General features: G+C 44.4%; 1 protein-coding gene across 2 annotated transcripts; it reads right to left on the bottom strand.

Annotated features, from left to right (window-relative positions):
- Nucleotides 1-252: 252 nt before the first annotated feature.
- On the bottom strand, nucleotides 253-23262 carry Cndp2 (Cytosolic non-specific dipeptidase 2). 2 transcript variants are annotated; one of them, XM_089566176.1, is made up of 13 exons: nucleotides 23032-23262; nucleotides 14095-14163; nucleotides 12551-12674; nucleotides 11033-11203; nucleotides 9185-9340; nucleotides 8035-8192; nucleotides 6411-6485; nucleotides 5679-5823; nucleotides 4976-5075; nucleotides 4118-4289; nucleotides 3632-3717; nucleotides 2059-2225; nucleotides 253-571 (listed from the first exon to the last, which is right to left on the bottom strand). In XM_089566176.1, the coding sequence occupies exons 1-13, from the start codon at nucleotides 23142-23144 to the stop codon at nucleotides 524-526; spliced, it is 1584 nt and encodes a 527-aa protein (XP_089422302.1). In that variant the 5' UTR covers nucleotides 23145-23262; the 3' UTR covers nucleotides 253-523. The 2 variants fall into 2 exon arrangements, with proteins under 2 accessions (XP_089422302.1, XP_089422300.1); XM_089566174.1 differs by lacking the exon at nucleotides 23032-23262 and having other exon boundaries at nucleotides 253-469; nucleotides 503-571.
- Nucleotides 23263-23336: the final 74 nt, after the last annotated feature.

Consider the following 23336-nt stretch of genomic DNA (forward strand, 5'->3'; position numbering starts at 1 on the left):
TTTCCCCAAGATGAAGCAACATCTCGAGGGTAAGTGCCTCATGCCCAATGCTGCCAACAGCTGCACTCATTCTTCTATGATAGCATGCGAAGTGGCCACTGCTGTGGATGTATGCTGCACTTGGTGCCTGCTCTAAGGATAACAGCTCATAACTATGCACAGGACCTAGTAATTGACAGTCTGCCAAAAAATTTATCTGCAAAATATGCTGTATTTTCTAGCATTGAAAAGGAAAGCAGGGAATTCAGAGCGTTGTACATAAAATATTTATTTTAAACCATTGTCTTCAGTAAAAATGATGTCAGTATAGATATAAAAACAATCTCAGATGTAAATAACAGCTTGAGTAAGAAACAGGCAGAAAATGGAAATCTGATTACCTTTATGCATGCCTGTAAGACTATGACGCCGAAATTCATAAGTATATAATTTGAGCTAGATTAGCAACCACAACCACGTGCATTCCATTAGAAAATAACAGTGCAAGCTATTCTTTATGAAGAGGTTGCAAGAAGAAAGATCTTCATTTCAGCTGGGCAATTTCGTAAAGGTAGGCAGCCAATAGCTTGGACTGAAAAGCAAAAAGAGCAGGCAGTTGGTCAGCGTACACACAAAAATGTGTGACAACTACTTTCAACACTTCCCTGCAATTCATCACATGCTCCCCAGGTGGTCAAAATTTCCAGAGCCCTTCACTACGGCATCTTTCATAGCCTCAGTTGCTTTGGGACGTGAAACCCCAATAAACCAAACCAATCATCACATGCTCCAATTGCATCAGCAGTGGTTGCCACAAGAGACAAGGTATGTGTACTTAAATTCCTACTTAATTAAGCAACATGACTATACAAGAACTAAGAAAATAAGTGCAGGGTTAGAAAAGCACGGATCACAAGTATTTTGCCAGGTGCACTGCAAACTATAGTTTTTTTTTTCTCTCTCTTGTAGTTTAAATGATCCTGAAAGTGATCTAGAAAAGATGACCTTGACACGCGCACATGTGACATATGGAGGACATCACTTTGCATATGCATGGTGTCATGCCCGTCAGCAGCCAACACTGGCTCCTGTAGGGAGTCAACCACAGCCTATTTCACAAAGATGACAGCCATTAATCAGTTCGTTACACAATAAGGGTAAAAGTCGTAGGCTTTGTATGCTTGGCATACAAAGTAGTATAGCAGTAGCAGTCACTTGCATTCTCTGCAGAACAGGCAGGCGTGGAAAAAATTATGCAGAATAGCTGTCATGGCGCAGGTTGCACTCAAAATTCAAAGCTCTTGGCCAGAAAAGGACACCTTAAAGATAATGGCTGCAGGGCTAGGTTCAAGAATCGCACTTGACAATACAAGAGAAGCCAACAGCCACAGAAACCAAGGGGCACAGGGGATTTTTTAAAGCATTTAGGGAAGTCTAATGGCATTCGGCATACCAGCCCAATTGTGAATTTTTATGGTTTATGGGTGTTTAACATCCCCAACTGACTCAGGCTATGAGAGACGCCATAGTGAAGGGCTCCGGAAATTTCGACCACCTAGGGTTCTTCAGCGTGCGCTGACATCACACAGTACACGGGCCTCTAGAATTTCCCCATGCATTTAATACAGTGACAATATCGGAATATTTGCGGAACCTCAAAAACAACCTTTTCACAGCACCTCTCTAAAGGCCACAATGAAAAAACTCCATGGCACTTTTATGGAAGCCACAGTGTGCCTTGACTTATTAACCCACCAAGGATTTTTAAAAAATCAGCGAGAACGGAAAAGAATGCCACTTTTATCTGCAAGGGTAAGGGTATCTCGGAAAGACGACAACGATAATTTGGCGTTAAAAGCGCCAGGGCAGTTTGGCCAAGAAGTAATGACGTGATATGTTTTTGAGCAGCACGCGGTGGGGTCAATGATTCACTTTTCTAAGCATAGCACCCCAGAGAAGCTGAGTACCAGGCAGCTAGGAGAAAGCTTGTTTCCACCGGAAAATCAGTGGGTACCCGGTGGCACTGGACATCAAACCCTACATCCTGCCACCACACACAAGAGTGCGGAAGGTACTTACCCCCTCAATATAGTTGCGCCTGTCAATCTTCTCGTTCTGCGAGTGGGCACCATCATCACTGGCCCCCATGGGAAGCAGAATGACGCTCTTGCCAGTCGTCTCCTGCAGTGTCAGTGTCACCGGGATGCTGCCGCCTTCTCGCGTCATGTCAGGGTCCACCCCATACACTGCACCAGGAAGCAATTTCATTGTCAGCAGCTGAACCTGAGGGCAACTTCTGCCCATTGTGAGACAAAAAAGAAGGGAAAGTTAAGGTATGCTTAACCTACAGCAAAAGCATGGCCAGCAACACGAACTGGAGCAGCTTGATCACATTCTGTTCTAAAATGCGGCTGCCACGGCTGGGACTGGCATAGCACTGTGTGCGAGTGGAGTGCAGGATGCAACTGGAAAGTGCTGTGCGTGATGATAGACGCACACCTGATTCATGGCATCATTCTGCATTATGGACTGCCTGGCACAGACTAGGGCCCGCTTACACGAAGTCTAGTTCCCAGTTTAGACCACGATGCTAGAAGTGGTTTAGACCCTCAACTGGATTTGAGGAAAGGAAAGACACATAACTGGCTCACATTGCTGGTGCACACCTCAACCACGCTGTGAGAGAAAAACACAAGCATTTAGTTGCCGTTCCCGTTTTTTCTCTCACTGGTGCATACACATGGTGCATGCTGGTGAGGTGCACGAGTCCCCCAATTCATGCGATGGCAAAAGTTATTTGAACCTAGACATTAAATGTTCCCGTGCAGCAGCCGATTAATGACATTGGGTGCTAATAGCATTACAATCAAATGACACTAAATTTGCTAGTGTAAAAGGGTATACTAAGTTTACTTAAATTTAAGCACTTAGCAGCTACGCAGATGTACAACTGCAGTCAAAAGCTTATGGGATGCAATATATTAGCGAAAAAATAATTCCACTGCCATTTTTGCACACAGCTTGCAATGAATGAATGAGTTTTTTTCTAAAGGAGAGCCTGAAGCCTGTGAGTGTGGGTAAGGTTTGGTTTATGGGGGTTTAACGTCCAACTCGGGCTATGAGGGACGCCGTAGTGAAGGGCTCCGGAAATTTCGACCACCTGGGGTTCTTTAACGTGCACTGACATCGCACAGTACATAGGCCTCTAGAATTTCGCCTTCATCGAAATTCGGCCACCGCTGGCGGGATCGCTGGCGCCTCCGTGTCTTTCGGGTCACCAGCCGAGCGCCGTAACCACTGAGCCACCGCGGCGGGGCTGTGGGTAAGGGTGTGTGTGTGGGGGGGGTGTGGGGAAAAGGGTCAGTGATATGTAGCCTCCTAACTGAGAGTAAGTGAATTACACACTGCACTTACACACTGCACCTTTGAATCTCAAGCAGCATGCCCTGGATGCAAAGAGATCAAATTTCTTCGCCAAAGTCGCATGCCACACACTCATGATGACCCTCGCACACTGCAAGTGTGGTGAATGTGCTCGCCATGTGAGATGAGCAGCCTTGAACACAAAATGAAGCACAAGAGCAGAGCGAAATAAAAGAGGAAAGGAACACTTGAAGAATGCAGAGAAGTGCACCTAATGCAGACCACTCACCGTGCCTGGTGGCAGCCTTGCCAGCCTCGAAGTTCGGAGAAAAAGGGTCACTGACCCACCACCGACCACCACTGGCCATGTGGACCCTGCAGGGAAGACGAATCCACACATTCAACTTTCAAGCCTCAAAGCCTTACTGAGCTGCAATAGGAGTTAATTAGTGAGAGTTTCTTAAACCTGCAATATCTCTAACATTTTCAGTGCTGGTTCCATTCCGATGCCATGTCCTATTATGCCCACAACTTAGGTGTCGCCATTCGAACCTTACCCATGTCTCCAAGGCGTGGTGCACACGATGAACACTTCACATCATCCGCCAAAGAATGAGTAAAAGAACTAGAACGCAGACTCTCAATGATGCCTTCAGCCTCCTTGGTTGACTTTTTCCAACATAGCTATATCCACTGACACACAGTGTCATCATTCATACTTGCTCCCTGGTAGCGAAAGAAATAAGACGCATGGCAGCACTCGGACCATACTCACTTGATCTTGTTGGGGCTTCCGTACTGCTTCCACACGTCCTCAATGTACTTCTTGACTAGGACTTCCACCTTAGCTGGTTCCTGGTTGGGCACAATGCGGATGGAGAACTTGCCAATCACTTTGCGAGGAATCACAGTCTTCTCGCCCGTTCCATAGAAGGCGCCCTCAACACCTGCGAGCCAAAAACACCCGAGATGAGAAAAAGAAAACTTTATTTTTTCTTTTGTTGCCATGCTTTGGTTCCGACAAGCCAAAATTTAAGTCCTGACTTATCTCTGGGATCAAAGATAACTAGGCTCGGAGTGGTTTTCAGTAAAGTTTGACCAAACAGCACAAGAGCAAATGCATCCACAAGTGGCAACCTTTTAGCCATACCTTCCTGAAGCTGACGGCACAAATACCAGCACATGCACCTGCAATCTAAGCAGGATGTTAAACTACATATTACCTAGCCATCACTCTCTCTTTACTCTTGCTTCCACTCAGTCGCCATTAGTGGAATTATGGAAACACAATTTATGATAATACTATGAACAGTTTATGGGAAAACAAATCACGCTAAAAACAAAATAAATCAAAATGCCCATTTCTTCGACTGTCACTTTCAATTCACCATACAATTTCTCACCACCCCTAGCCAGCCATAATGAAGTTGTAAGCCAGACACCCTTGCCAGCTTTCAATGCTGCCAGTTTGTGCACTGACATTCTGTCATAACTTCTGACAAGTTTTGTACTTATGTCTTAAGTTTTTAATGGTATTAGTACCCATAAGGCTTGCTAAGAAAACAACATATCAGGGGCTTTACTGGTGAAATCGGAAAAGTGCAGCCACACAGGACAGCCAACCTGAACCCACCGTGAAGGGAGAGTGACGGGAATCGCCATCTATGCATCAGAACGTCTTCCTTTGTTGGGTGCCGAAGTCCACAAGCTCCTATGTCCTTGCAGTATTCATCCTGTGGAGAAGCCATTGGTCAGATGAGCAAGTGTACCTCTGCGGCAATCAGGCACACCCAAGACATTAGCAACAGCACAGCATGTCATATTACAATGCCCCGGCCATTCAATGTAAACTTTTTCTGTGGTTCCTCTTAACCTGCCAGTACGAGCAAAGGTGTCCGAAACGTTTTGTGTGAACGGAGTCCAGCCAGCCCTGTGGCCTGTGCTGTTACAGAACTGCACACTAATCAGTAATCACACAGACGCGAAAATGGGCTAAGGTTGACAATCTTGGTTTTACAATGCATAGAGTGAGCAGTTAAAATCAGAAGTGCACGGTTTATTTTACAACATGACAAACTTAGTTCACTTCAAAGAACACAAACAATGGCAGGAAAGAAGGGGGAGAGAGAGAACGGGCCAGTGGCATCCCTTGCAGCAAGGTGTAAGAGGCAACCAGCCAGACGTGTACACTACATAGTCGGGATGAATGAAACAAGACCACTGCAAATTATACTCCACAGACAATACCATAGGACTGTCAATACAAGAAAAAAACTAAATCAGCAGGCAGGAAGGAAAGACTAAACCCACACGTGTACCTACATCTACACACGCACCATGTCAAAGTCAATGTTCTTGTAGAGGTCGCGCTCTTTCTCAGTGAGAGGTGCCACATCGTCCATGATCCCCGGGATAAGAATCTTGCCAGTACGGTCAGCCAGCTGACTCATGAGGTGCGTCAAGTCGCCCATGGCCTCATGTCTAGGACAGCAACAGCAGCCATGTTCAGCAGCACCATCAAGCAATACGCACCATTAGAAGAGGCCCTGAACCACCGCTTATAGGAGTACAGCGATCATCACACTTATGGGTTGCACTTTTTTTTCTTTCACTTTAAGCGTTGCATATAACGTCAGTAACCCTGAACTCACCCCTACCAACTAGTATCAGATTATACTGTTTCTATGCAATTATCCATATTTTTTTTGTATATTTTATAATATTTGTGCAACTCCCCATTCCTTTGATTTGTAGTGCATTGTCACTGTGACTTGATGCTCCACTACTTTTAGCTTAGTGCAAATTTCTAGAGTATTTCTTGAGCATGTTACATTGATCTTTTATTCTCGTGCAGACCAGACTAAGTGCATCAGAGACCCTGTAACAAACAAATGATAAAGCTAGCCTTCACAAAACGACTACCAGGCCATGTACTGCGGCAGATAATGTCACGAGCATTCGTGACCATCTAAAAGTGCGAAAAACTTTTTCTGGGTGTCCTCAAGCATATACATGTCAAAAGATAAAACTGGCAAAGTCAGGCACTGTTTCATGCAAGCAGCACTTACACTGAGCCTCCAAAGACACCTGAATGAAGGTCCTTGCTAGCACATTCAACTTCAACAGCAAAGTAGCACAGGCCCCTGTAACAAAGAAAATATAAGACTAAACATGTATACACACTGACAGTCTCATGTTTTGTAGCAGTGAGATCAGCAGAAGTGCTCTGATGACATAACATTTGAACATAGAAATCTTTGACTGGCTAAGATTCTTACTTTACTTAGAGGGGGGATGCACCTTTCAATGCCATATTTTTATTTTCGAAAGGATTTTGAAACTTTTTCTGCGTGTTTAGCAATTCTTTCAAATTTAAGAACACAAAATTTAAGCATTACGATATTTACTCGTGTAATGAACCCATTTTTTTTTTTTTTCCAGAAGAGTTGACGTTAATTTGGCGGCAGTTCGTTACACGGAGAAGAACTTCCAATACATTTTTTTGCCACCCACTGGCCTGCCCCGTCTATCTGTCGATTCATCATTAACAAAAGCATGCTGTCAGCTGGTTTGTGTCACCAATGTTTAGTATCGTTTGCTACAGAACGTGTTCGCTGTATCACGCTCCATCCAAAACTGTACTGCGCCTCAGTTAGCAGAAAGGGTTTTGTGAGGGTCGAAAGGGAACAACACAGGCTGCACTCCAGACAGTGCGAATCCCTACAAGTTTTGTGCAACAAAACAAATGGGGTTAAAATAGACAACACTGGTGAAGAAATCTCCTGCACAAGGTGACCATCTAGCCAAAAAACTGGAACATGGAAAAAATGGCTGAGGTTTAGCTTAGGTTAAGCCTAGTCAGATGCGAAGCATATTGTCGCCGAGTTGCATATCGAGCACGCCGCTTGGCTAGACGTTCTTCACGCTCTTCATCAGTCTCTGGAGCACGCCGCAACTTTTGCTTCTCATTCCAACGAGCAGCCCTGTCTCCAGGAGGCATCTCTATCCCGTGTACGCCTAGCAGAGGCAGGCGCACCCCCTTGTATACCGCCGCTCCAGCATCACGTGTTCACTACAGCGCACCTAGCGGCAGAAGCAGGAAACACATTGGTCGCGACGCCTCGCGCGACGGCGCGAGCTGGGCCCCCGTTTCTCATCTGCTGTGACGTCACACATCACGTGGTATGACATGGAGGTCACGAAAGGTCAATGGTAACGACACCGCCACGCTCGAGGAGCTGGGTTGGGCTATTTTAGTATGCTTCGCATAAAACACAGATTTTTCAAGCATTTCCCCAATACGCAGTGCCACCATGGTTTTTTAAAGTATGTCCCGGTGAACTTTAGCAAAAGAAACTTCAAGACAGCATAGAAAGCGAGGCATTTGAGCGAATGCAAAGATATTGAAGAAATTTTTTGGCCATTTATTGTGAATTTGGACAGTGTTTTTTTTTTATAACAAGAAACTGCCAAATTATATTAAAATAAAAACTGACCAGAAATTGCTTCCTCAGTTGCTATACATAAGAATATGAACTTAACATTTTCCAAGATCTAGTCTCGTATAGTTTGGAAAATTGCTTTGCTACCTACTTGCTGCTTTAATAAAAAAACTTAAGAAGCAGCCTTCACTATGATCCAAGGCTACAGAACACACCATTTCCTTTGCGGATGCCTTCAGAGAACACACACCTGAGGCCATAAGTGAGGCAGGGCTTTTCCTTGCCGAGCCAGTAGTTGTCAGAGATGCAGACGTAGTCCACTTTCTTCAGGAAATCGTCATCCTTGAGGCTGTACAGCAGGTTGTCCAAGCCAACCGAGCCAGACTCTTCCATTCCTTCAAACACAAACTGCACAGAAACAAATGATGTCAAGAAAGACTGCCGACATGCACACCTAAATACGCAGTGCAGGCTGCTACTTCCACTGAGCACAGCAGTGGAATATAAACCGAGAGCACAGGCTTGCCACAGTTGTTTAAAACATGGTGCTTTTCAATGGTTTATCCCTGGCAAGCAGCATAAGAGATAAAGACAGAAGAGTATCTGCAAAACAATGTTTTGACATCTCATGTCATAACCTACTCAAGCAGTATCCTAATGAAACTTGCCACTGACAGTATACATTTTGCACAAATCTGAGTCATTATCACACAGCAAGACAAACAGCCAGTATCTTTTTTTTTTTTTTTTTCTGCATTGATTTCACATCAAAATATTTCTTGCAAAAAGACACTTAACATTACAGTCCTGAGCCACTTTAATGGACACGAACTGCTTGTGTTTTGATAGAACTTGCCTGCTTGCAGAAAGTGTAGCTTAACAATGGCTTCATGAATTTTGATGCAGTTTGCTGCATTGTGTTCCCTGAAGAATTCTTTATGCAGTGACATTCCAATACTTCTGAAATACTTTTTCATTTTTTCACTCTGTCGCTAATTTGACAGGATGATAATGAGTGCATTAAGCAAGTGTGGGTATTACATTCTGTGCAGAAAAAATCCGCTGCTAAAAATATTTGAAGAATGTCACTGCATCATCCATTCCTTTGGGTAAAAATTAAGAGTGACTGCAGGCTTCCACCAACTTTTCTTGTCATGCCAGGCTTTCTGCAAGTTTGGTACAGCAACGAAGCATATAAAAATTCATTATTTAAAAACTACTTAAGATACTCCAGTGACATTTTGTATTTAAGCATTCAGTGGAATTAGCGTGCCAAATTTAACTACTCTATGCCAAAACAAAATTCACCTCCGATCACCACCTCCCTCCTTGACACACTGTTTGACCATGAGCCCTGGAGCTACAATCCCATAAAACAAAGCATGCAATAAAGGTAGCACCTTGAGATTGACTGGAATGTCCAGGCCGGCTTCCTTGTAGGCACGGATGGCATGCAACCAGCCCAGCACTGGACCTTTGTCATCCGAAGCACCACGTCCATAAAGCTTGCCATTCCTCTCGGTCAGCACAAAAGGATCGGAGTCCCAGCCATCCTCCTGTGCACAGTACATGCAGCCAAGTGCACACAGTATTGCTACCTTGAAACCTTAAAAAGTTAATTTGGCTGAAAGCAACAAAATCAGCTATCAAGACAGTGTCAGAATGGCAAATGCCAACGTTTCTGCCTGCCTTTTCCCTAGTTCCAACAAAAGAAAATGCAACATATTTGAAAACTGGGGCCGTATTACGGAACTGTCAAATGTCAAAAACGCGTCAAAAACTCGTCAAAAAGCCCCGCCGTAGTCGCGCTCCTATTGGTCGGCTGTGTCCGGCGGCCATGTTGCTTTCTTGCGTCATGGGTGGCTGGCGTTTACGTCACGGACATGACAGAAGTGGTGACGTTGCACGCCTAATTATGCAGGCGCATTTTGACGATTTTTTTTTTACGGCTTTGAGGCGGTCAAAATTGGACCGTTCCGTTTTTGACAGAAAATGGCGGCGGCGGCAGCGGCGTCGTATGTGGCTGAGGCGGCTGCGGCGACGCGAGCAACGGCGAAGGAGGGCGCACGAAGACGCGTTTGACTTGCCGGACGAGCTGTTCCGACGCCTTTTTCGACTGGAGAGGCAGACTGCGGTGTGGCTATGCGACGAACTTGCCGATGAATTTGGACGTTTGCATGCGAATGCGCTGTCGGTGCAGCGGCGGGTGCTGTGTGCACAGCGGTTATTTGCGACCGGCGGCTTTCATGCAAGCTTCAGCAGCCGACGACACCTCTGTGCCACAGCTACATACAAATAAAACATGCTTATGCTGGCAAAGAACTTTATTTTCACCTGCAAATCGCACTTCGTGGCCGTCTTCTGTTTACCGGTTGAGGAAAAAGAAACAGACGACCACACATCACATACAACGCTTCACGCTTTGACACTTTTTTCATCGATCGTAAGAGCCGAACAACACAGACCTTAATAAGTTGGCTTCGTCGATTTTTCCACACTTAGAACAACCGCACAGTACCTTGATTTTCGTCGCCACGTAAGAAAACAGTATCAAGGCGTGGAACAGCTGTTCACGTGCAAAGCGGCTTGTTGACGTTTTACCGCCGTCTGCGCACCCCCGCAGCAGCAAAAGTTACCCACCAGGAAGTTTAATAGCCTAACTTCTTGCGCTTCTTGTTTTTATTTATATTTTTTAGCTTTAAACATCATTTTTTGGCAAAATAAAATAATTATTTTTATCGCTGTGCATTTCTTTACTCTTTTAGCAAAAATTTAGCAGACGGTCCCTCGTTGTGCAGGCAAATGCTTCGGGGCGCCGCTCTGCTGTAATTGGCTGATTCCTCGTTGCGTCAATTTTGCGTCAGGCGTCGACGTCACATCGTTTCGTCATTTTGACGTCACTGTCAATAACTTTTGACAGATTTTTGACAAAGTTCCGTAATACGGGCCCTGGTGCTCAAGACAGCTCTCAGAACCATTTGCAATGGTTTGCAAACAATGTAACGATGCTCAGCACTACGATTTAGCTTTGGCATTGATTTAAAATGTGCCGTTACACTGTTATAGATGGTAAGTTTTTAAAAGTGCTATAGAGCAGGCTAATGGTGATATACTACCGAGCACAAAAAATGCAATGTTGGAAGTATATTCTGAAATAACAGTGGCACCACAGTATTTCATGTTCGATTCCAAAAATATGGCTATCCACTGCCTGACGTAAAGCAAATCAGAAACAGAAGGAAAGATACCAGCAAGGCAGGCTGAACATCAAGGTGGCCATAGACCAGCAGAGTCTTCTTGGCAGGGTCAGCACCCAAGTGGCCAAGAAGAACAGGGGGCAGCTTCAGCTTGGTTCCATCGGCCAACGTCTGCTCGCCAAGCTCCTTCAGCTCACATGAGGCACCTTCGCGTTCAAGTTTCTGCAAAGGAGAGGCACACATCACAGCCTCTAACTAACTGCAGAAGATATCAACGATGCAGTTACAAAGTTGTTTCTCTCTCAACGATACGTGACTAAAAATTTGAGCATGATTTTCTCATAAAAAGTTGTATTCTATAAATAAAAAAAAAGCAATAGCTTTCACTGCACTGCAAGGAAAACCAGCTTCAGATGGGCCCTGAGACACTTTTCTTTTTGTTTTGTTTTGAATCTCAAGAAAAGTGTTCGTACCAGCAGTAAGCTTTACACGTGAAGTCATCCTGAAAAATTATCTTCAAACGCTGATGTCATCTCCAAATATGCAACAAAAGCAGAGGAATTAAACTAGATTGTAAACTGAAGGAGGGTTTAGCATCCCGAGGTGACACATGAGCTATGAGGGACGCCACAGTGGAGGGCTCTAGATTAATTTAAACCGCCTGGGGTTCTTTAACGTGCGCTGACATTACACAGCACGGGGGTGCCTTTTGTGCTTCCCCCTTCATCAAAACATGGTCGCCGTGGCTGAGACAGAACCAGGGTCCTCCAGCTCAGTAGTCGAGCGCCCCAACCGCTGAGCCACTGCGGTGGGTCACAAAGAAATGAAGGGGGCAATATTTAGCTGGTACTTTTCCATCTTCCTTTTGTCTTTAAGGCCAGTAGTGGCACCACAAAACACTCAGGCATCGACATCCCACGGCGGCTGCTTTCTGAACCTATAAAGTGGCTGGAAAAGCTGCTCTAAGAACAGAAAAGGAACTTCCTTCATGCATCAGCAGTGAGTTATTAGTGCTACGTTAGACCAAGCAACTTGGTCAAGTTATTCAATGCAACATAATTTGCCTGCCAATTGTGTTACCTTGCCATGCTCGAGGGGCAATTCAGGGCCCTTTCAGCTATAGGTTGTGAGGCAACTTGTGGTGTTTAAGTCTGCAGGCTGAGAGACTAGGCCAATTTAATTTCTGTCAGCAAAACAAAACATGCAGATTGATTGGGTTTCATTAGTTTTCAGGCAATTCTGGGTGCAACAGTGGCAGCTATCATGCCATGTGGTTAGACTCCTATAATGCTGCTTGCAACGTGGACAGTTTAGATATTTTAAAAGCAGTTGTCTCAAACATCAGTGAAGCCCCGTGGCTTATGACCTGTTACACATACACAAAACTTGTGAGCACCGAACATTAAGTTAGAAGCAGAATAGCACTATCTCAAACATACAAAACCTGTAACGTGTAAAATTGGCGCATTCCTGAGCTTTAAAACGTCATGAAAGAATTATTAAGAGAGTAACTTGCAAGATACTTCCAGAACCCAGAAACTGCATAAGTGAAATCAAGCTGTTGCGCACCTCTTTCATCCAGTTGATCATGCGGACAACCTCGTGTCGAGCATCAGGCCAGCCAGAGACGCTTTTGATGGCAACTGCCTCGCGTAAAAGGTCGATCATCTCCTTTTGCCTCTTGTCCACGATGCTGGGTAAGACAGGCCAGAACATGTGTGCATTAGCAATGCATGAAATTTTCGGTACACAGTATAAAATAATTGCTTTTTATTCATGAGTTAGGCATCTGTTTTGAAGCTACACCTTTAGAATTTAGAGGTGTTAATTTTTGCTAATTTTTGCAAGACACAAGAGACACTACTGCATTGTGCAATATCGGTGCTCATCATTCATGGTATGAATTTTTCTGGACGTAATCCACAAAAATCAAGCCTTCACAAAAGCCAAGTCATTCATGGCATGTGTTTCTAACCTACGAGGAATACAAGCAGCGTGACTTCTTCACGTGGCAGAGCCAGCAGTTTTCCAGAATGCTTCCAGAAATGTTATTCCATAAAGTCTTGAGCAATAATTTTGTGAAGCATGTGTCAATCATACTGTGACGATTCATAATCAACCCGTGAAACAGAACGAGTAATTTTACCCAAAGGAGCTACAGAAAGCTGCGAAACCTCAAAATAAATGAATTGATACACTTTAATAACGAATATAACTGCCCTTTACAAGTAATGAGCTGTGCACTACTACTACAATTTAGCGCACATACAACGTGCCATTTGCAACGCTCATGATCTGGCAGCAGTTCAAGTAGAGGCCCCAACACAGGCTTCAACTTTAAAACCTAGGTTTTCGCCAGTCTGAATGTTTAATGTATGCTAGAAAGAGAAGAACGTAATAGCACTCTGACCAAAAGTCTCATGAAGTGAGAACAAATGTTTCAGGGCCAGCATGGCTCCTTCTCCAGAGGCGACAAGATGGGAAAAAGCTTTGGTCAGTGTTATGTTCTTTTCTTTTAATGTGCTAACACTTATAGTGGCCATATGCCACATTTAGCCATTGTGTGCTTATCTCAAGCCAGCTTTGTGGCTGGCTGGCCACCTGCCCACTGGGTTGTGGGCAACCTGCCCAGGTGTGCGTGTGTGCATGTACACGCACACGCACACACACACACACCTGGCAACCTGCCCACTGGATTGTGAGCAAACTGCCCACGGTGGCAGGTGGCAGTTCGATTGATGACTGCTCGTGAGGGGTTGCTCGGGAAGAGAACCCCGTGTCTCACAAGCACCTGCCATCGCGGGGCAGAGGCGCATCACTTAAGCACTGCACCACTGCGTCAGGAGTAGTACTCCCAGGAATCCATGAACGTAAAGTAGAGAATGATCCGAACACCAGAACCGAAGTGAAAACCCAAGTGCTAGTGCACCTCATTCGCATTTGGCCTAACTACGCAAACTGACCATTTTTATTTCACCTCCCGACCAGAAAAACTTCTGTCAAAATATTCTTGTTGAATGTACGCTAAACCAGGTGTAATGTAATACACGAACGCTGGACCAGGTGCAATGTAATACACGAAAAAGAGCATGATCTCTCTTTTTAACACTTACCCAAAGATTTTGGCCAAGGTTTCTGGAACTTTGTGCTGCGCCATCTCTGGTTGTATTGAGTAAAAAAACCTGCAAGGAGAAGCCTTTATATTGCAGAAGTCCCAATGGAACTGCCACGTACAAGCAACCCTACAGATGAGCTTTGCATCTGCCTACAGGACTTCAACACATTGCTGTGTGCTCTATCAGAATTAGTCGAGCCTATGTTACACAATTAGATTTTGGTGAAAATTGCAAAACTATACTTAATGCGCTATCACTGCAATGAAAAATCTGCTCTATCAAGTAAAGGCATTGTTCACACTTCGACTAATAAAACTCAGTGAGACCTAAGCGCCCAAGCTTAGGTCTCACTGAGTTCGTGTGCTTCTAAAGAACCCTGTTATAGTAAACTCGCATACAGTAAAGTCACGGGTATAGAAAAGTGAAATTGTGATCCCATTTCGCCCTTCATGGACAACTGTACATTTTTTTTTCATTTATGGTCATCATCATCAGCAGCAGCAGCCTGACTACACCACTCCAGGGCAAAGGCCTCCCCCATTGCCTCTCCAATTAACCCTGTCCTCTGCCAATTGCGGCCACCATATACCCGCAAACTTCTTAATCTCATCCGCCCACCCAACTTTCTGCCACCCCCTGCTACGCTTGCCTTCTCTTGGAATCCACTCCATTACCCTTAGGGACCAGCGGTTATCTTCGCATTACATGCCCTGCCCAAGCTCATTTCTTCCTCTTGATTTCGACTAGGATGTCTTGCGGTCTCTTAAGGTTACACCTATCATTTCTCTTTCCATAGTTCGCTGCATTGTCCTTAACTTCAGCTGAACCCTCTTTGTTAGCCTCCACGTTTCTGCCCCATAGGTGAATACCGGTAAGATACAGCTGTTGTAGACTTTTCTCTTGAGGGATATTGGCAAGCTGCCATTCATGATCTGAGAGAACGTGCCATATGTGCTCCACCCCATTCTTATTCTTCTAGTTATTTCCCTCTCACGATCCGGATCAACGGTCACTACCTGCCCTAAGTAGACATATTCTCATACTGCTTACAGCACCTACCTGCAAAATGCGAACTGCTGTTCCCTTGCTAGACTGCTGAACATTACTTTGGTTTTCTGCATGTTAATTTTTAGCCCCACCATTCTGCTCTGCCTGTCTAACTCACTGATCATGCTTTGCAGTTCATGTCCTGAGTGACTGAGAGACTTTTGCTGGTCTGAGCAACTTTACTATAAACGAAGTGTCAGAGCCACACAGAAGATGGCTGCCAGGCAAGCTGCGAGTACTATACCAATGCTACATGCTCCATCTGCCATGGCAAATACAGCCAAATACGAACATTGAACATTCCAAAACATTAAACCCCTTCCCTCTACCGCGCGTAAAGCTGATTACATTTTAGGTTCATGCTATGTGTGGAAGTAGAATTGTTATCACAGGCAATAGAAAGCATAGGCCCTAGCGCATGCTAACATGACAATTTCTCTTTTTAGAAACACACACATTTAAGGGAAGAGGATAATGCGAAAATGACCTCCTTAAGACAAATGTCCAAGAATTGCTCCCGACTTTTTAGTTATAGAAACAGGATATTAACAGCACTCCCTTCCGGTAGACATGCTTGAAGCTATAATGCAGCTTTGCTTGTACAATCAACAAAATACAAGCAGCAACAATGACAGAAATCTGGAAAGGATGGTTATGGTACTCTGCTGTTTTCTCGACCAGCTGCATAAGTTTGCCCATAGGTAGAGAAGCACACATTTATCCACACATAAACCCACAAACATGCACACACCTTACACCTCTTCACACATTTTCAAACGAAGCTAACGTCTGGTCATCATTACAACTACTACAGTGCCAAGAATTGTTCTAGCATTCAGCAAAAAATCGTGTGTTTGATTAAACAAGCTAAATAGTAAACAATTCTGGGTGAATCCTTCATTTTGAACACAAATTTAAGATTTCAGGACACAGCACAAGAATGAACGAAACACAAGTGCCGTTCTGTCGCCTCCTTGTTCTTGTGCTTTTAGAAACATGGCAACAAACCAACTTGCCCAACAAGTGTGGCTCAATTTTAAGATGTTAATAAAATACTTCCTGCCACTGGATGACGCTGTTACAGTCGACGACCGATTTTTCGGACTCTTTAAAGACAGCGAAAACGTCCGAAAAATAGGGCACTCCGAAAAGTGGTGCCCCCTGGCGGGCTAGTTGGTTCATATGAGAAGAATGAGTAAAACTGCTCAAAGAGAACGGGACGAAAGGCACAAACAAGCACGGACAAGGCACCTGTGCTTAAGTGTGCCTTTCATTCCGTTCTCTTCGCGCAGTTTAACTCGTTCATTTCGTTCTTTCTTTTTATCTTTATCCCCTCAACCCCTTCCCCCCGGTAGGGTAGCAAACCGATTATTCTTCGGTTAACCTCCCTGCCTTTCCTCCTCCTTTCGTCGAAAAAAATCACTAACTTACTGCCGATAAGCCGAAGGAAGAGGGTCAGTAATTTTGTGCACATTCTGAACCTCCTCATGACTTCATCTCGCCGCTCGTCGTGTACACAGATGACAGCCGGCGACCGCTTTCACGAGCTAGGTGAAATGACTACTCCCTTCGGCATGTCGCCGAATGAACGCACGGGTGGGGACAAAGTTTAGACGCGAAAGCGAACCCGCTGCTGCAGTAACTGTGCTGTGCCCGCAGTGCAACGGGGCCGGGACGAGAAACCGAAGACGGCGAAACGATAAGAACCGACAAACGGCCGAAGCATGCGCTCTGTCGACGTTGGCCTTCGCAATGAGGCCTTATAACTCGTAAGCGACAAGTCAAGCGTCTTGCCTGTCATCAAAACTCAAGTTGCTGGCGGCTTTACAGTATAAAAGTCGGGGTCGCGGTGCGTTTTGCTGCGGGTACGCTCAACTCGCTTTGAAATGCACCGCCACTTTCTTCCGTGCTCGCCGTCTCCGTGTCGTTGTTGGCCTCATAAAATAGCACATACCCACAAGGGGGATCCGTGAAGCCGTACGTCTCCCACGCGCTTCACTGCTGCCTCTCCCAGTATTCGGAACGAAAAACGGCATAGATGGGTTCCGCGAACTGTGTGTGGCGGACGATGTTTACTGCAAGAACAGCACAAATCCGAAACCATGCGGGCGCAGTGTGCCGATCTAATATCCATTTTAAGGAACTCCCTTCTAGCTTTAATTTTGTTCGACCAAGTTTTCTATCGCCCTTGCAGTCTGAATTAACACGATTCCTCTGTAGAGATTATACGGCGGCAGGTGCGAGCGAGGTCAGAAATTTTAGGCGCGCTTACACATTGGTTCTATGGGCCACGTCATGCACGTGCCGCGAAAAGTCCAAATAATCAAGCACTTCCGAAAAATCAGGGGCCCGAATTTTCGATCGTCGACTCTAATGTAAAAAAAAAAAATTCACCCAGCCTTCTTCTAACCAGAGAAAAATAAGCCTTGCTTGCAAAAAAAGCCTTTCTCTACATGCCACTGGTAGTTCACTTATCTTGATGGTCAAATACTACGCTGCCACAGTTCATGAAAGTTTCAAACGGTAGATAAATGTAAGGCCAACAAGAGAACAAAGCTGATTCCACATCGCCATGCTATCAGCTAGTGCAAACAGCTACTGCAAGCTCGGCAGCCACTGAATGGACCTATTTGAAGTATAAAACAAACATGCTTGCCTTGACAGACAATGGGCTTTCCTGGAGTGCAAATGTTTGCTAGCCTGGCACTATCTCCAAGCAAATATGCAGCCACAAAAGTAAGCAACACTAAGTACACAAGACAGCAGTGGCAACTAAGTATACGTTTTTAAAGCTGGCCTCAAAGTCAACAGTGTTTGTGGTAGTTCCCTCTAAACTCAGAGAAGATAAAAACAAGCCACTTCAGCAGGTTCAGGGAGGCCCATAAAGTTGCACTTTTTCAAAGTACAGCACTGCATGCTCCTCTGTGTTAGCTGTGCAAAGCTGCGGAACAATAAGTAAATAAAGTGATAGGCACAAGCAGATAAGCCAGGAACAGGAAGAAAGATAAGCCATGATGCTACCACACGAGACCACAAATGGAAACATTCCCCACCTTCTGAAATTGACAATGGTTTGAAAAGCAAACAGGATAATATGCCCCCTTAGACAATTGACAATGGTCTGTGCCACACACAGCTGTTCTGCCAGATACAACCGCCGAACCCTGCCATAGCTGCTCTCAGCTGAATAGCATTCCAACACTCAATATGGATGCAACTGCTTATGTACCACTTAGTCTCTGGAAAAAAAGCTGCAAAGGTGCTCGTGACTGTTTTCAGGTCTGCTTCTGCAACTGGCTCCGCCTTGCACACTAAATAAGTACTGAGCTAAATGGTTGTTCAAACTAGTGTGGTAAGGATAAGGATAAGCATCAAAGATGTTTAACAGACAATGTGAGGCACCCGTGTGCAACTTACATATCCCTTTTATTATACTCTACATGCACAATCCTATGAAGTGCCTTGCAAAACTAGGTGTTCACAAATTAATACTTTAATGTGCATGAATAATCCTGTGCCTCTGTATTCATAACACGAAGACATATTACAATTCCAATTATTGTGACTACACACAGCACCCAAAATACAAAATATCATACATAATTGTATTTTCAATGCGACTCGTACCAACAGGATAAACGTATAGTGGTTTCTGGCTGTGTGCCTATTTAAATGACCTGCAGTTTTATTTATACTTGTCACAGGCTAATTTCTTGAAAAAAATTTTTTTACGAGCTTCCCAACACATTTGGGTGGCATTGCTTCCCAGTGAGGAAAAAAAAGAAAAAAAAAGAGTTTTTACTGCTACAACAGATAAGCTCAGAGCCACAAGTTATTTTTTTCTACAGAAACAAAGCATAAGTACAGCAAACAAGCGATCTACAGAGCACTACGTGAAGTGAAACTAAGTGGACACAAGAGACATTTTGTTGCAACTGATTATATTTGCGAAAAATGCAAAGTGGCACCAGCTTAGACTTTCAAGCAGAAAAATACTCCTAAGTACCCATGCATGGTTAGCCAGTATTGTCATCATATTCGCTTAGTCCATGAGCACTGATACAGTTAAACAGGCTCAAGCAAACTGTGCGTATAAAGCCAGATTGGTGTTCAACAAATGCAGCTCGTAAGCTTTGAGCAAGACATGGTAGTTTCGTGCTGCTTCCAGATGTGCTCTGCAGCTGCTCATCTGTGCACAAGCGGCATCAGGGTCATTGATTTCAAGTGAATCATATAACCCAATGCCGAGGACAGAGAAAAACCCGATGCAATGCAATAGTTCATGAGCCGCTTACCTCCCACTTGTTACAGCCAATATGTCACTTATTCTAAACCTAGCATTGGACACATATATGTAAACCAGGAAAATTAACTATTAAGCTTTCCAAGTAATTGCTATGAAAATAATTGCTACTTTGATAGCAACTTATGTCACAACAGGACAAAATCTCAGTTATTAAACGTTGTAAGCTAATGAGTACTCTGCTCTGTTTGTTTGCATATGCTACATCTCATTCTCATGACAGACAAAACTGGAATATTTCTTGGATTATTCTCATCTTGTAATAACAGCTCTTCTGTCTGTTTTTGCAAAGATGAGTCAGTGTTACAAACCATCAACTAGATCACCTGTCTATGCTTAATGAAATTCATAATTTCTGAACATTTGAATAGTGAAAGCGCAAATCGGATAGTGAATACTATTTGAAAACTATTCGAAGTTTAGAGTGTTCGCACATCCCTAGTTATAAGGTTAATGAAGTTCCACTGATAAGTTTTTCAGGGAAGACTACATTTACATGTTTGCTGTTTAATGCTATAAATGAGTTATACAGGCAGACATGATCAATGAGTCAGACAGGCATAGCAGAGCGGTAGGTCCAAAAATTAATACACAGAAAACCAAAGTAATGTCCAACAGCCTTGGAAGGGGACAGCAGTTTACAATGGGTAGCAAGGTGCTGGAAGTGGTAAAGGAATACATCTACTTAGGGAAGGTAGTGACTGCAGATCAGATCACCAGAGTGACATAACTAGAAGAATAAGAATGGGATGGATCACATTTAGCAGGTTCTCTCAGATCATGAAAGACAGTTTACCAAGGTTTCTCAAGAGAAAAGTATATAACAGCTGTATCTTACCGGTGATCAACTATAGAGCAGAAACGTGGAGGCTAATGAAAAGGGTTCAACTTAAGGACAGTGTAGCAAGCTATGGAAAGAAAAATGATAGATGCAATGTTAAGAGACAGGAAGAGAGGGCAGAGTGGGTCAGGGATAAAGCGCAGGTTAATGATATCCTAGTCGATATCAAGAGGAAGAAATGGGCTTGGGCACAGCACGTAATGCGAAGGCAAGATGACCGATGGTCCTTAAGGGCAACGAATTGGATTCCAAGTGAAGGAAAGTGCAACAGGGGGCGACAGAAAGTTAGGTGCACAGCTGGCACAGGACAGGGTTAACTGGAGAGATATGGAAGAGGCCTCTGCCCTGCAGTGGGCGTAGCCAGGTTGTTAACAATGTCCAAGTAAAGTAGAGGGTGTATCCCTTTCAGCCTGCATTAACAGTTAGGAAGCTTTTGTTTAACAAAAAAAAGGACACAACTACAAGGAAAATGTGCACAATGGCCATAGAACAATTAAAAGGACAGGATGCAAGATAAGAACACAGATGAGATTGGCAGACATCAGATGTTTTTTCCCCAGTAGCAGATATGACAGATAAGATTCCAGACTATGCACAGACCAGTATTAGATAAAATTTTTCTGGACTATTAGACATCTAGCTTCAAAAATTTTTGCAGTACATTCTGAATAAAATGAATATTATACCACATTTTTTGTGAAACTAGGCACATGCGATATAAACATATATTATCCAAAAGTTAATCAGTACTGAGTATGCATACTAATATTTGGATACAAAAATAGGTTAATTAAAATGTATGAACTGCATTACATATCTTTTAGGTTTATAGTGCAAACAAAAGAGTAAGGAGAGCCTACAAGCAGAGGTAGCTAGCCCGCCTAGTTACAGCAAGTCATCCGTAGGACTTGCTGTTTTTACACAAGCTTATTTCACATTTCTCTGATGTGATAGAACCAGTCCCAGCTTTGCTTCTATGTAAAGGACCTTCTGTCTCGACTGCAGCTGCTGAGGAAAGCTTGAAGCACTTCAAATCCTTGCACCTGTTCACATCCCACAATGTGCTGCAACTTTTTGAAGTATGTCTACCAGTTTTTGTCACACCGATGCCTGTGTGTATGGACTGGGCACTGTACAACAGCAGAATGATCGGTCATTACAAGCCGCTGCATTGACAGGGGACCCTGCAGCCACATGAGTGAAGGGGATGGAAGGCATACACTGTGTTCAGCTCCATTTCTGCTCACGCTGAGATACAGCGTTTCACTGGACATGCTTTGTACAGCGATCTATCCAGGAAAGCTTACCATCCACAATTTCTAAGGAAGGTGGGTAAGTGTGAGGGTGGATGCGGTAGACACTGCAACATTTGTTTTCACACCGCTCGACAACTAATGATGACGCATGGTTGTCCATCTCGGCTGCTCAGGTATATAGCTTGCAGCTAGCATTGTGTAGCGCTACAGCAGCAAAACATTTTATGCAACTTACTATTCACACAATGAGTGTCATAATGGATTAGTTTAACAATAAAAGTACAATACTGCATGGCAATTGCAGCTTTATGGTGCAATTTGTGATGAAGCAAGCCCTGCTAATATACTGCAAAATTTGAGAATATACTGGCTCTGTGAAGTATGCAATCAAATGAAAATGACAGTGCAGAAATGCAACATGATAAACTGCACAAAAATACATTGCGGCTGTACTATGCGTTTTGCACAATGCTGTTCAAAATGTGTGAAGCAGTTTTCACTTCCCGTGTTCACTCCAGATAGTCAAATGAACTTGAACTCGAAGGGGACCGAAAATTTGTTCACATTATGCAGTGTTCGATGAAGAGGTGCCTTCTTCATATTCATGGTGTTGAGGGGGGCCAAAGCGCAAGTTCGAACTACCGGGAAAGTAGAATTAAGCAATTTCGAAATAACGAGAATTCATTGCATACCAAGCTTTCACTTATGTTGATAAAAACTGCTTCAAACAGCACCCACGGTCGTAATCTCCACTTCGTGCTCTGCAGCATACCCGTGCGCAAGAAGCTTCATTGGCATCAGACTCGTGATTGCACCGTCAAGTGGGCAATAAACGAACCACTTCCTCGCGGTGTTTTGCAACGCGATAAGGACCGGAGCGGCATGGTCCCGTTCTTTTATAGCACACCATACAGATCGTAGCGCGGACTACAGCTGCTGAATGTGCTTACACTGACTTCCGTCTCATGTATCATGTATGCGCGTCAGCAACGACCACAGCCCGATTTTACGCTTCGCGAGAGAACCGTGTCAGCGATCGACTTGCAGAAATCGGGCCGCATTCAACGGTTATAGCAGGGGTATAAAGGTGAGGTCAAGTTACGTATTAAATTAACCAGGCAAGCCAATCGAAAGCTATTCGTTCAGGATGATAGCGGAAGGTGTCCGAACAAACTCAGGGGAGCAAACAACTATCGCTGAAAACAAACTAGGAACTTAGAATAGGGTTCCCCTATTCTAAAGCTCGCTATTAACCTATGGTTTTAAGTATCATCGCCGGAAAGGGAGCTAGAACGCGTAAACTGCCGGTACTGCACATTGCGCGCGGGCGCAGCATGTGATCGGCGTATCGCCAGACGTAGGTATTATCTGCAATCACAAAACGATGCAGTTGCTTGGCATTCTGCTAGGAGAAAAGCGCGATATGCGCAAGGGATGTCTTTTTCTGCGCGTAGCGCGCAGATGGCACGCGAGCCTCCGCCACTTACCGAGTCAGAGAGCCGAGTGACATCCAAGCAGCACGCCCCCCGCGTCTCGTGCCGCACCGGTTCTTGCACACGGCACGTAAGCGCGTAAGCAGCGCGCGGATATGGACAAACATAGTACTGCTGTGGTGATTTCATCCCTTTATCAGTTGAACGGTTTGAGCGTTTCCTTGTTTATTGTTCGGGCAGCCCCATCATCGTCGATTACAACACGTAATGCTTGCTGAGACACGTGTCGCATTGCTGCTTTCACGGTCCGATTGCTTCGAAAAAGTACCACATACACCATGGGGTAAAACTAGAGTTAC

The sequence above is a fragment of the Amblyomma mixtum genome, chromosome 1, assembly GCF_055824585.1.
Source record: "Amblyomma mixtum isolate Tamu chromosome 1, ASM5582458v1, whole genome shotgun sequence".
In the NCBI taxonomy this organism is placed as follows: domain Eukaryota; kingdom Metazoa; phylum Arthropoda; class Arachnida; order Ixodida; family Ixodidae; genus Amblyomma; species Amblyomma mixtum.

What these genes read in the sequence shown, in the direction of transcription:
- Cndp2 (XM_089566176.1), bottom strand. Translation starts at nt 23,144, where the DNA reads ATGTTTGTCCATATCCGCGCGCTGCTTACGCGCTTACGTGCCGTGTGC. An exon ending in TCACTCGGCTCTCTGACTCG is followed by an intron (nt 14,164 to 23,031) that starts GTAAGTGGCGGA and finishes TTCTCCTTGCAG; the next exon opens with GTTTTTTTACTCAATACAAC. An exon ending in CCCGTCACTCTCCCTTCACG is followed by an intron (nt 4,290 to 4,975) that starts GTGGGTTCAGGT and finishes TTTGGCTCGCAG; the next exon opens with GTGTTGAGGGCGCCTTCTAT.